This window comes from Phyllosticta capitalensis (genome assembly GCF_038381095.1).
Source record: "Phyllosticta capitalensis strain CBS 128856 chromosome Unknown BKA78scaffold_4, whole genome shotgun sequence".
NCBI classification, from domain to species: domain Eukaryota; kingdom Fungi; phylum Ascomycota; class Dothideomycetes; order Botryosphaeriales; family Phyllostictaceae; genus Phyllosticta; species Phyllosticta capitalensis.
In genome coordinates this window covers 2,578,911-2,592,458 of record NW_027117442.1, presented here as the reverse complement: position 1 = coordinate 2,592,458, position 13,548 = coordinate 2,578,911, and the positions used below count along the sequence as shown (strand labels likewise).

The window sequence follows — 13,548 nt, the reverse complement described above, 5'->3', positions numbered from 1 at the left end:
ATGTTGATACTTCAAGGTGGTCGAATGTTCGATGGATTGCTTAGACTGGACTCGCTCCGATGGCGGCCATGAGCCCTTTCCGTAGTGGCTGGCGTGATTGTGCACCAAGGAGCTGCTGTTCGGATTCTCGCGACCATATCCGAGCCGGTCAGGAATGTGCAGGCGCAAAAAACTGGTGCTGCAGACCGGACGGAGGCTCCTTATGTATGCTCCGCCGTTTTGAACATGGCTCTTTTAATCTTATCTCTTTGATCGTTTCTCCAGAAAGTTTGTTGCGAGCATCCCCTTACCTCTTTTTCTCGGGCGCATATCTGATCCTTTAGTGGAGCCGTCGCCAGTCCCGCTGCTCACCAATCACCTTGTCATCCAGAAGCCCACTGCTCGCTCCCGGGGATTGCAGCAAATCTTTGATCCTCCTCTTTCCGTTTGTGCCTGATGAGCCTTTTGGCTTTCAATTCCAAAATTGACGATTGGCAGGAGAAATGTGTGATCGTCCCGTGGACTGGAGAGCGATGTTCAGTACCTACCGGGGTTTGAGAGAGCAAAACGTCGTGCTCGCTGAGAGTCAGGCCAGGTGACGGCGTCTGGCGTCAACTGGCTGCTGAGAGGCATGTGTCGCCAGATCCATCATCGGTTGCAGTTTGCTGAGCATTTGGGCAAGTAATTTGGTGCCCGTGGTGAGAGACACGGTCGGTTGCTGTGGCGCTAAATTCAGCAAACGCTAGCGGGAGCGGTCAAGTTTTCTGCCAGGCTGATCCCAGCGGGCTTGGCTCGGCTGCCTGTCCGGCCGACTCCACTGTTTTTTCGTTTTTCTCTTGTAATGCTCGATGCTGTCGCAGAGTGGTCTCACAAGTCACAGCCTCGCGCGTCTTTTCCGCATCAGACTCCTGCTTACCGAGCGATCAACGAAGCGTTCCGCGAACGAACAATTCTTCTCCTGTCATGAGCACTACACCCGCCGGCTGGTTGGTACACCAGGACCGCTTCAATCAGCCGGGCCAGTTCCAGACAAAGGCCACCGGAGGAGCCAGACACGGCGCCGTGGAAGCCATGGAATATGCCCCACCATCAAGAGACGTGGATGACAGGCAACAGAACAATCCATACGGCTGGTCCAGCGTCTTCAAGGCTCTCTGCGGTTGTGGTGGCCGTGCTTGACCTGTGGTTGGTACGGCATGCGCCGTCTACATCAGACAACTCCGGACCCCGCTCGGCCTGGCTCGAGTGTTGCCCCTTCCTTCCTCATGACGAGCTGCGGCGGCGTCATGTCGGTGCCCTGCCCCTTTCCAAATCCCACAGCATCAATTCCAATTCGCAAGAGGGCATCGGAGTTGTGTGGTTAAAACCGAGCTTCGAGCCTTCTCCAGCATGCGACGTGTTGCAAACACCCATAATTAGGTCCATGACATCCATCGCCAGGGGTAGCCAAAATCGAAGCGAGTGATGCTCACTCCCTATCCAGGAAAACAGAGAAGATCGAAAAGTAATGGGATAGGGAGTTCTCTGCCTCGTCAAGAAGTTCAACCGAGTAGCCACACGGTTGTAAGTTGGGCGTGCTATTTTCTAATCATGAAGATCTGTCTAATGATCTTTGCAACTAGACGCTGAGACACCGAGATGGCCAAAAAAGTCCGCGTTCTCCGATTACCACTCGTGCTTCCAACACTGTTCGAAATGTCAACCGAGACCCTGTCTATCCGTACTCTCACGTCCTTGCTTCCAAGAGTCCCAAGTACCTGAGAGAATCTGTCGCAAAAGTCAGCCTGACATATACTGCAAGAATTCAGAGGCAACACCCACTTGTCCATCCCAAGTCTGTACCAAATATCTCAGCGCATTGTTCCTCGCCCCAGTTCACGCCAGCATGAGGCTGATAAATTATTGCCTGTTTACCCACCGCCAGCGCCATTGTGGGAGGGACTTCAGGATATACGGCAGGGGAATATGGCAGCTTTTGCGATCCCGCGTCGAAGTGGTCGGGGGACTCGGGGTCGGCGACGACTTCAAATGGCTCATTGTGCTCGAGGTGCTCTGAATGCACGAGTTGGTGGAATATGTTGGTTGCAGCAACACGACCCATCACCATGGCAGGACCAGCACGCTTGATGCCTGACCAGCGACAAATGTCGCCACAGGCGTAGTGCCTATGCGCATTATCGATGGAGGAGGCAAAGTTCATGCTGCAGGTTGTTCCGTGAGTGGCGCTTCAAGGCTTCGCAGGAAGGGTCACTTACTGCTGATCCACCACAACATAGCCGTCTTCATCGACAGCTTCGCGCGGCAGCATCTGAGTATTCGCCTCATATCCGCTCGTCGCGTAGAAGACATATCCGGCTTCAATTCTCCCTCCGTCTGTCAGCGTAATGTTGGACACGCCATCAGCTTCGACGACGCTCGCTCTTTGGTTGAGAATAACGTCAACTCCTTCACCAACCAGCAAACTTTGGGCCTGCGTCTTGAATGTCTCTGGAAGCGGCTCATTTGACAGGAGTTTATCTCGCGAGTGGATCAGGACGACGCGATTGTGTGGGTGGAAGCTTTTGATTTCCGAGGCGAACTCGATTCCGACCGCGCCTTGCAGTGACTGATTAGTTGCGTCAAGGCAGCAAAGCGCAAGGGACCACTCACCGCCGCCGATGACAGCCACGGTCCCGCATTTGGCGTGACGAATACGCGAAATGTGTTTCGAAGCATCCTTGACGTAGTCGTCGAATGACTGGGCTTTGGGGATCGTAGGCCACTGCCTCGTCAACCCAGAGGCGAGAATGAGAAAATCATACTCGAGTGTAACATCTTTGCCGTCACTCTCGATGTCTGAAAACGTCACACGGAGACTCCCTGGATGCACGGACGACACTCTGCCATGACGGATCTTCACATCATCCCGCTGAAGACGCGATATGCTTTGATAGCGCAGCCACAAGGGGACGACCGATCCTTTGGCAACGTGCGCCAGGGGCGTGCCGACGGCGTGGACTAGGAACGACTCAATCAATGTCTACACGTGCCATAGCAGTCCTCTTTTGGATCATGGTAAGCACAAAAGAGATGGCAGGGACATTTGCGAAAAGACAACGTACAGAAGCCGTCTCGCTCATCAATCAACGTGACTTCAATCCTCCTTCTCAGCCTCGGCAGCGGCGGCTCGCCAGTCGCGAGTTTTCCATCAGCGCCGTCAAGAAGGGTAAGCACGGCTGCTACACCGGCGTATGCTCCACCAACAACAAGGACTCTGTGCGGCCTTTGGCTTGCGGTGGCATCAGGTTCGCACGCCTCGGCAGCCCGAGGACCAGCGCGATGGACCCTGGCGTGGCCGTTGGCCTTGTTACCGTTGGCCGTAGCGCCCTTGGCTGGAATGCTCCGCGTAGAGTCGCCCAGATCTGAAGAAATGGCAGTCATGATGAAAGATCAGATAAGATGTGAAGATGGTGTACTTCACTAGACGAGGCTGGCGTGCCGCGTGAGCAGTACTAGTTTCTTCAGGTCACGTCGCGGGACCAACAGCGATGTAGCACACGTGCGACGTCCTCCATACCGCCTTCTATTTTGACGCTGACCTCCGAAAACGGCCGTATGATAGGGAGGGCGGGTATTTGCCCAGGTTGAGGTGCAATCATGAATGGTGAATGACGGGATGGTCGGAGTCACGCCGTTCTCGCGGCGCCAGCACTCAACAAGGCAAAGCAATTATCTGATCCGCCCCCGCGCGCTGGATCCTGGTCCATGCATCTGTCTGCATGACCATGCAAACGAGGCTGAATGCCGCCAGGTCGTAGTCGCTTTAAATTGCTCTCGCGCGTATGTACTCCGTAGCCTACCTACAGACTTTGCCCTTGCTTCGCTTGCTCACAGCACTTTTCTAGGGCGACTCGGCCGTCGCCACTTGACTCGGCCCAGATCTTCCCGCAGCTTTGCTCCGAAACACGAGGCGCTCCGCGCCGACTTATCTGATTTTGCTTTCCCTGTCTTTGCTCGTCCCGCTACGACCCAAACTTTGTTCGCATCTAATCTGATAATGTTGCGCCGCCAGCCTTCGACAGAAGCTCTCCTTTCCGCCGAAAGCGGATCGGCCCAGCCCGCGTCGTATGGCTCAGCCTCGGCTAACTACACGGACCAAGAACGCTGGAAGGACACTGAGTCAACACCAAGCTCAGCCGGCGATGGTGTCCGCGACGTCGAGGCCATCGTCTCGGTATGGAGCAAGTGGCTCCTCATCTTCGCCTACGCCTCCGTCTACCTCGTCTCCTTTGGAAACTCCCTCGAGCAGGCTGCCACGAGCAACTTGACCAGTTATGTGACGTCAGACTTTTCAAGGCACCCTCTGGTGTCGACAGTATCCATCATGAGCACCATCATCGGCGGTGTTGCGAGGGTCCCCATCGCAAGGTTGATTGATATCTGGGGAAGAGGGGAAGGCTTCGTTGCCATGGTTTCCTTTACCACATTGGGTGCGTGGGTTTTGAAACTTGAAATCTGGAATTCGACTGACCAGATATAGGGCTGATTTTGATGGCCGCTTGCTCCAACGTCTCCACCTATGCCGCGGCTCAAGTAAGCACAGTCCACGTCAGGGTCTCTTCACGTTGCTCATCTGTTGCAGGTGTTTTACTGGCTTGGCTATGAAGGCATACTATACGTTGTGCAAGTCTTCCTTGCCGACACGTCGACGTTGAAGAACCGCGCCATCGTCTTTGCCTTTTCATCGACCCCCTACATCTTCACCACCTTTGCTGGACCGGCCGCCGCCCAGTTCTTCCAAACCCACCTGTCGTGGAGATGGGCCTTTGGCACCTTTGCCATCATTACCCCGATCATGTCTCTTCCCGTCATGTTTCTCCTATTCCACACAAAAAGGAAGGCAATCCGCCTTGGCTTGATCAAAAGAAGGGAACGCCAGCAGCAAAAGCCATGGTTGAAGACCATCAGCAAATTTCTCATGGATCTTGATGGTATGATATTCCATCTCTGGATGAAACGCCTCTGACATGTCCCAGCTATTGGCGCCGCACTCTTCATCGCGGGCTACGCTCTCATTTTCCTCCCTCTAAGTACCCTCTCCTCCAAAGATGTGGGGTGGCATTCTACCGGTCTCATTTCCCGGATCGTTGCCGGATGCGCCTGTTTCTCCATGTTTGTGGTCTGGGAGTGGCGATATGCCCCTTCCAGATTGATTCCCTACAGGGTGATCATGGATCGGACCATTCTCGCCAGCTGTCTGCTCTGCGCATGCGTATTCTGGTGCTACAGCGTCTACCACACGTACATGTCGTCATTTCTCCAAGTCGTGCACAATCTCAGCATTCGCGACGCCGGCTACATCTCCAACATTTTCAGCATTACTTCCTGCATCTTTGGCCTTTTCGTGGCATGGGCCATTAGCGCGACTGGACGTTACAAGTGGCTTGGCTTCGTTGGCCTGCCCCTCCTTCTCCTGGGCACAACGCTGATGGTCTCAGCGAGTCAGCCAGGTCAGAAGCTGGCGTTCCTCGTCACATGCCAGGTGCTCAACGCCCTCGCTGGTTCCACCTTCAACATCACCAACCAAATGGCCGTCATGGCGGCGAGTTCGCACAGCCACTTGGCTGTGGTACTGGCCTTGATTCTCCTTTTCGCCTCCATCGGCGACTCGATCGGAACAGCGACTGCTGGCGCTGTTTGGAACTCTTCGATGCCCGATTTGCTGGAGCGCTTCCTGCCGGACGGCTCCAAGAAGGACGCTAGCGCCATTTTCGGAAGCTTGAAAAAGCAATTATCATATGCGTGGGGCAGCCCTGAACGGACCGCCATCATCAGGGCGTACTGCACGACGCAGTCCCGACTCTGCTTCATTTCTGCATGCATTTTGCCCTTTATGATTGTTCTTGTGTGCCTGTGGAGGAATCTGCCTCTGAAAGAAGAAGAGGAGATTGATGACCGGAGCTCCAAGGCGGATTCTCAAGAGTAGCGATTAGACTTCTGTGGACGGCTCTTTGTGGCCATTTTGGTGTTGGATTTCTTCCTTCTCAGCGGTGGACCTTTTCGTTTTATACCCTTATTTTTTTACGGCATTTACGGCATCTGCGTGGCACAGCATTTTAGATTTGGTTAGACGGATTCTTGCTCGATTTGGTTCGCAGTACATAGTTTTGGACATGTGGACGATTGAACGAGATTCATGAGACAGTTTTACCGGGATCGTTTGGGAGTTCTAGCGATAGAAAGGCAGAGCTTCATCAGCTGGGCGCATGCAGGCGCCCAATCGGGTTAGCGCATTTCGCGTTGGGAAGCAGCCCCCACTGCTGCTGCCGACGCGACAAACACGTCTTCTGATCTTCCATTTCATCACCTATTCTCAACGTTCCACTCGCTCTCTATCTACGACGATGCATTCGTTCGCGCGCCTCGTCTGATTCGTCAATCGACTTTCCCTACTGTCCGCTTGTTGGGCCGAAAATGTTTGCCCGCTCGAGGACGCAGGATTTGCAGCAATTTGTACAATATGTCCCTGTGTTTTCATTGCCGCAGCGCTTGCTCATACGACGCCCCTGATGGCAGTCCCACGAGGAAAGAGGTTGTTGAGCATCATGCCGATTGGGTTGCCCTTCAAATTTCCTCTGCGTCTTGCGACCTTTGTCGCATGATCGAGTCACAAATCAACCTGGCTGAGTTTTGGGAGGAGTGCGCCGGGGACGATGAAGCCTCATTGTCTCTCCAATTGGAAAGAGAGGCGACGTCCCAGGGCTATTCTCTGTTGAGACCATTGATATGGTGCAAGAAACGTAGCTGTTTTGTGGCTGCTCCTTCCCTTGTCGTCACTCAAGGTGATTTCGAGCAAGCGCCATTTTTAAAAAGAGCCATCTGGAACAACAGAAGCCTTGAAGATCGCCTCTCTACCGTCAAAGACTGGCTTCATACATGCATTACAGAGCATGGAAATGGCTCGTGCCGCGTGTCTCTTTCAGGGGCACGTTCAGTTCTTCCAGCTCGCGTCCTGGATCTCGGTCCGCCAGGTCATGAAAAGTGGCCCAAAGTTGTCGAATCTTTCGGCATCACAGCTCCATATGTCACCTTGAGCTATTGCTGGGGCCGAGCGTCAAAATTCGTCGCGTCTCGATCAAACATCTCGTGTCTTCGCCAGGGAGTCGATCCATCGCTTCTCTCGAGAACTTTCCGAGACGCAATTTTGGTCGCAAAAGCCCTTGGTTTGCGATATCTTTGGATCGATGCACTGTGCATTCTCCAAGATGATCCCACAGAAGTTCAGAGAGAAGTTGCGAACATGGCATCGATTTACCGAAAGGCATTGATGACCATTGTCGTCGACGCTGCCAGTGGGGCAGACGAGGGTTGCTTTCCAACGATACCTCAGACCCTTTTCGTGGCCCCTGACACAGACTTGACATCCGCGACCCATCAAAATGGATTGATAAAAGTTCGACCTAGACCGGAATATCAGAAGACAGTACTCGAATCTCCACTCAGGACAAGAGGCTGGACGCTGCAAGAAGACCTTCTATCCATGCGCACGCTGCACTGCGCAGCAGATCAGATGTACTGGCAATGCGGAAAACATGTTTGTTCTGAAGACGGAATAATTGACCTCAGCCCCTTCGACTCTTGGAAGCTGCCCGCCAATGTGCCATCAGAGCTCGCACTCGGAGACTACTATGGCAACAGTATGCGAGTGACGACCAAGAATCCCAAAGTCTACCAGCGCCTTTGGAACCTCGCGACATGGTACCTGATGGTCGGCGACTATACCGCCCGCAGCTTAAGCTATCCCGCTGATAAGTTGGCCGCTATTGCTGGCCTCACCAAGGTGTTTGAGCTATGGAACGGCACAGCATCCATTGCAGGCCTTTGGCTCACAGACTTGCATTTTGGTCTCACCTGGAGCGCTGCGGTATCAAAGTCAGCGTGCGGTCGCCGGACTGCTCCCGGTATTCCTTCGTGGTCTTGGGTGTCGTTTGATGGACCTGTGCGATATGAGGACACGCGTGTCTTTCAGGAGAGCAGAGCGCAGAAGAACAGAGAGTTTCAGATACTGGACTCACACATCGAGTGGTCGGGGCAGCCGCTCAGCTCCACAATCACACGCGCGGCCCTCAGCTTGGGGGCGAAGATGCGACGGTTCGTCGTTCAAATTGACGATGTTGGAGACTCCACGATCGTCATCACTCGATGCAAACCACAACTGCCCTTCAGCAATACCACCAACACCAGCACTGCCAGAGGATCTTTCCAAGCAACAGCCACATCCGAAGCCCCATCTAATCCCAGTATCGGCAACGCAAACACCCGCTTCAAGCCACATGCAGTCGCTGAGCTTGACCGTCCGGTCCCCGAAGGCTCACACACCTTCTTCGCCCTGCTGCTCCATTCACCCGTGTCGTGGAAGCGCAACGATATGCCTGCGACATGCGCGTTTCTCCTCGTCGAATCGACAGGCACAAAGCGCGAGTATCGCCGTGTCGGTGTCGGACAGGCAGCGGTTGAGCTGTTCTTGTTCGAAGACGTTGGCTGGGAGAATGTTGTCTTGGTCTGAAAGTGGAAGAAGATTCTGATTTATCAAAGGGTTCCTCGGAGGTCAGGCTGAGCCACTCGCAGCTGTCTGCTTGTGAGTTGAGAAACTCAGGCAACATTTCTCACGGCTTATTCCCTCCAGGATTTGTAAGAACTACCAATGTGGAAGTCATCCACTTTCTCGTGTCGAGTGAGGCGGTGATCCCTTGTCGCTCTTGCTCTACATCGTGCAGTGTGGCTCAGCATACTGCTCGGCGAACAACTGGAAAGTTGGAGCAAGGCGCAGGCATCGACCTGCACCACGTGTCTGCGGATAAACAAGGGGGTCGATAATCCAGCGCTTACTATTATTCATTTGGCGCCTGATTGGCGAACCTCAAACTGGCTGTGCCGGCGATCAACGTTTACCGGCTTTCTGGTGCCTATGATAGGCTCAGGACTGCCGCTTCTGTTTCGACCCCACCGTGTCTCTGAACTCAACTTCTCCCCTTGTCCAGCCTTCTCGGGAGTCCAAGAACTCTCTGCGTTCACAGTCGTCAAGATTTCGACTTCCATCCGTCCATGCTCTTCCCCGTCCGAAGTTGCTTTGTCCTCCAGTCTGACCCTTTCTCTCACCGCGCTCATAACCTTTGACGGGTGAACTCACTCAACCGACAGTCCGAATCTAATTCGGAGACGCACCAACAGTGAGACATGGCGGATGCCATTGGCATCGCCGCGGGCATCATCGAATTCATCAAAATCGGGAAAAAAGTCGTCGACCTTTGCAGAGAAATCAAACATGCCCCACAAAAAATCATCGAACGACAACAACAGCTCGACAACAATCTACGACTTTTCAGGACACACGCTGATAGGTCTATCCTCCTCAGTGACCAAGAATTTGCGACGCGGATCATCAAGCAATGTATCAATCGACTTCAAGAGATCGAGCGCCTGCTCAACGACTTGGCAAGTCAGCTCAAGGGTGGACCCACACGCCGAGCGTTGGCATCAGTGTCGACAGTCAGGAAAGACTCCGAATTGCAAAGCTCCTTCGATGACTTGCAACGGGATATGGAAATTCTCACGTCAATTTTCACCGGACAGACTCTTGCGATGCTGTCGTCGATTGAGGCTGGACAGGTTGAGCTTCGCAAAGAGCTCGCATTGCAAGGATTTGGACAGTCGGAGTTTCGTAAGGAGGTCATATCCATGATTGCACGGCTGGCGCCTTTACAAGTCCCGACTATGACGATCGGCAATACGATCGAGCCAAACACGGGAAATCTGGATAGGAAGGACGTTTGTGACGTGAGGGTGAGAAAATTCATCTAGATGGCGTTGGTGAACTGATCACGGCTAAAAAACACGCCAGGCCCAAAATGCTGTATTTGCGTATGCAAAGAGCGTCAATTCTGCGGACGAGCTCTCTGGAATTCCTGCGCCATACTTCCAAGGCTATCATCCAACATCGAATATCGAATGTGATTGCAAATCTCGACCAAAGTTATTCTTGTGGTCCATTGGAGCGCTCAGCTTCAGAGACAAAAGAGGCCATAATTCGGACTGTCCCCTCTTTGGCGGTAATGACCGAGAAGTCAGCGTTGCTCTGCGACTGGCTGTACCATTTGCTTCTGGAAAATACTTCCAACTTGACTGCAGCACTAGCTGGGGAACTTTTGGAGTATCATTGAGTCCAGGGATAAAGCTCAGAGCCTTGGTAGTCGACCGAAACCAGTCCCCCGCTTTTGCATGCATAAGAAGACTAGGATGGCAGCTCAAAGACTCAGGGTTTTTCCGTTCCGCAATTTCCGAGTCCGCAGCCCTCGCAATTTTCCAGTCTGTAATTTTTGAGCTGCGCACATTGCTGCAGAGGAAACCTTACCTTGTCCACGAACAGGACACGGACGGCAAAACAGTGCTTTGGGTGAGAGCAGGCCCAATACAATGTCTGGACGAGAGCAGCTGACAATCAAAAAGGATTTCATCGAAGTCATCCTTGACATATACGAAGAGAATGGTCACTGGCATCCAGATCTTTCTCCAGCAATCAAAGAATGCGTGACCCAGGCGATCAAGATGATGGTCTTGGATCATGGAGCTGATCCCAACACCGTCATTCAGTAGGTCAAGCTCCTCAAAATCGCAAGGAAAACTTCTCATCCATCACAGCTTTTCGTCAAAGAACCAACGCATAATTTGCTATGATGGCCAAACTATTATGGACACTGTCTTGACACGCAACAGAATGTATCAACCACTGGAGAAGAGTGTCGGTGTCGATGTCATCGAAGATGTCTCAGTGGATCAGATTTTGAATGATTGTGGTTTCTTGCCTCTGAAGGTTTCACTCAGTGTCGACAAAGATGCTGTATCCAAGTCTCCTGGCAGACTCTCGTACAAGTTTGTCACGCGTCTGTCTAACTGTCCGGATGTGGCAGAAGGTACTACGATTCTCACTCCCCATGTCCCATTATGCTGATGTTTCAGAATAGAAATGGGATGCCCCGACCATTATTTGGCTATTTTTCGAAAATCACTGGACAGGCTTCATACTTGCACCCAAAAAGGCGTCGATTGGACCAGAAGACACGAAGGTCTTCCGGAACCGATAGCTTGCGCTCTTGGTTGGCCTGAAGGATTGAGCTTCCTGCTTAATCTTGATCTTGATGCAAAAAGCGCCGTTGCAACTGCCCGAATACAAGGGATAACCGAAGCCATCAGGATCCTGATCTCGCATCAAGTCCCACCATTTTACCAGAGCACTCCAGGATTCCCAGGTGTATCGATCCTTGCTCCTTACGAGGATGAGGAAACGAGAAACCTGGTTTTCCAGTACGTTGCCGACGCTCGAAAAGAACTTGCTCAGCTTGGGCTGCAGAATCTTGAACGAGGAACACCGGAGTGGGAGCATCTTCAGCATCTTTCACGAACAGGGACTCTAGTGGACGAACGCGCTCTTGAGATCTGGAAAGCATTAGAAGCATCTCAAAAAGTGCCTGCTCCTAAGCTTAGGCATCTCTGGCCTGGCGAAAGCAAGTCAGTGTACTTCGACAGCTGTATTATCCCACATGAATTCTACAGTGCGGACAGTGGCGAGCATGATTTTTACTTTGAGAAAAATCAAAACATCGTCCAGTCCCTCCTCAGTCTCGGATTTCACAACATTGACGTCGCAGAGGAGGATGGCACGACTCTATTTCTGAAGGCTTGTTCACAGTCTCAAATTGACTGGGCTTCATACTTTCTTTCCAACGGCGCTCAACCAGATCCCAAAGGGCTCTGGCTCGCCGTTAGAGCCTTCTGGGGTTGGAACCACCGGTTGCCCCATCCCAACTGGCTGATGAGACTCGCATCAAAAGCCAGCTGTGACTCCTGCCGTTGCCACTGCTCGACATCTGGGTGCACACCAGCTGCTGTTCTGGCGCGCAGATGCCTTCTTGGGCGCTCGCAGCGCCGGCACGAGCTGATTTCATTCACTGAGAGAATGTCCCTACGCTCCCGTCGGGTGGCTATGAGAGAATTATGTCGTCTTGAGGTTTTCGAGAAGCTGGGCATGACGCACACGTGCTGCAGTCGGGCCACCGGCTGGGCGCCGCTCAAGGACGACGACGCGGCCGCCATCCACGATGAGGAGGAGAATCTGAAGGACACTCTCGAGGTCTTCATGTCACTCTTCGACCACCTTTTCTCGCAATTTGATGGCCGTTTCAATGTCTTCCTTCGCGCCTGGTGGGCTGCACTTGAATTGTATCTCCCCGAGGAAGATCTGGACACCTCCACCGTCGGTTACAGGGGCAACAAAAGTCACTGGCTTAAACTCTTTGCAGACTTGCACGTCGAGGGACCTGAACAAAGCAAGATTATTGACGACAGCGGAATTTTCAACGTAGTGTGCCACTTTCATGTCGTGGTCGATCCGTTGGCCCGGCGTTTCGACGCAGAGGATCCCAACTTTTTTGTTGCTGACGAAAGGCTGTGTCGGTATTTGGAGACCCTCGGTGTTCCAGATTACACCTTCCAGTGGATGAAGATGGCTAGGGATCACACAGGCTGGCCTGACCAAGAAGTACACAGACCAGTCAAGTGGCGTTACACGGAACAAGATGATATCAAGGATGGGTTCCCCTTTACGAGAGACTACATCGTGCCTCTCATCGCTGCGGGCATCATAAGAGATATCGAGAGGGACGCATGGTTCCCAGAGGAACTGAGAGAACTTCTCGAGAACGAGGGCGTCATTGTATCAGGGAAATTGCGGCCGGCGCACTGGAAAGAGGGCGCGGAGGACGTTTTTGAGCGGCATCGGGACATGTTCGAAGAGCAGGGGTCTTCATCGAGCATTTGAGCACTTTGGCGGGAGGCACATCAAGAGCATTTAGATTTTTGTCTGGCACATTTCCGTCTGTTCCATATCTTGTGGTTCTCGTAAACCGCACTATCTGCGTCCAGCTCCATGCCTCAGCCGTCTATCCTGTTGATTGCCGCCTTGGTCTCTCTCTACTCTCGTACTCGTCTCTGAATCGAAAAGGCACAGCCAGTCATTGCCTAATCCTGTCACTCGCTCACTCAACATACATCAGCTTCTCGAATCCAAAGGATCGTCGTCCATTGTGCGGTCTGCCAAATGCATCCGTGTCAGCCTTGTTTGACTGGATTCCTTTTTGCGTCTCTCGTTGCTCGTCTTCTAATGTATCCCGAGATACCCTGGAGACTTCCTAATACGATTGCGGAAACTTCATGGTCAAGGTGATGGATAAACTCATGTTTAGATGGTTTGGCGATAAGCATTGCCTCTGGTTAATACACAAGGAGCCTCAAAACGGTCTGGTCAACAATCGTCATCGGTTGATGCATACAAACCCTTTGAGAACATGTACCTCTTCCCTCTTCACGCGTACGATTGCAAAAAGAAAGCCCTCATCTCTCTTCCCTTGCCTCGTCTTCATCCACACCAACCCTCCCGCCCATCGCTTCCCCTGCCGTCCCAGCCCACCCCATCACCTAACCCTCCTCCCAGCAAAAAGATCACCAAAAAATCAAAACGTACAACAGCCGGGATTC

The 13,548-nt window shown here is 52.7% G+C and overlaps 5 protein-coding genes across 5 annotated transcripts; 4 read left to right on the top strand and 1 right to left on the bottom strand.

Moving 5' to 3' along the window:
* Nucleotides 1-1,677: 1,677 nt before the first annotated feature.
* BKA78DRAFT_295030 (uncharacterized protein) lies at nt 1,678-3,399 on the bottom strand (the record flags this gene model as incomplete). The annotated part of the gene is made up of 4 exons (XM_066886426.1): nt 1,678-1,736; nt 1,801-2,180; nt 2,235-2,976; nt 3,081-3,399. 4 exons carry the CDS (start codon nt 3,397-3,399, stop codon nt 1,678-1,680), a joined length of 1,500 nt encoding a protein of 499 aa, XP_066745880.1.
* A 616-nt stretch (nt 3,400-4,015) lies between these two features.
* Nucleotides 4,016-5,944, top strand: BKA78DRAFT_249888 (major facilitator superfamily domain-containing protein; the record flags this gene model as incomplete). Its single annotated transcript, XM_066884513.1, has 4 exons — nt 4,016-4,448; nt 4,499-4,551; nt 4,601-4,949; nt 4,995-5,944. 4 exons carry the CDS (start codon nt 4,016-4,018, stop codon nt 5,942-5,944), a joined length of 1,785 nt encoding a protein of 594 aa, XP_066745879.1.
* A 534-nt stretch (nt 5,945-6,478) lies between these two features.
* BKA78DRAFT_295028 (heterokaryon incompatibility protein-domain-containing protein) lies at nt 6,479-8,524 on the top strand (the record flags this gene model as incomplete). Its single annotated transcript, XM_066886425.1, has 1 exon — nt 6,479-8,524. One exon carries the CDS (start codon nt 6,479-6,481, stop codon nt 8,522-8,524), a length of 2,046 nt encoding a protein of 681 aa, XP_066745878.1.
* A 439-nt stretch (nt 8,525-8,963) lies between these two features.
* Nucleotides 8,964-10,173, top strand: BKA78DRAFT_125079 (uncharacterized protein). The gene has a single exon (XM_066882503.1). The coding sequence runs from the start codon at nt 9,196-9,198 to the stop codon at nt 9,817-9,819; it is 624 nt and encodes a 207-aa protein (XP_066745877.1). The 5' UTR covers nt 8,964-9,195; the 3' UTR covers nt 9,820-10,173.
* On the top strand, nt 10,174-13,028 carry BKA78DRAFT_125080 (uncharacterized protein). Its single transcript, XM_066882504.1, has 4 exons — nt 10,174-10,411; nt 10,465-10,611; nt 10,657-10,928; nt 10,980-13,028. Exons 2-4 carry the CDS (start codon nt 10,580-10,582, stop codon nt 12,830-12,832), a joined length of 2,157 nt encoding a protein of 718 aa, XP_066745876.1. The 5' UTR covers nt 10,174-10,411; nt 10,465-10,579; the 3' UTR covers nt 12,833-13,028.
* Nucleotides 13,029-13,548: the final 520 nt, after the last annotated feature.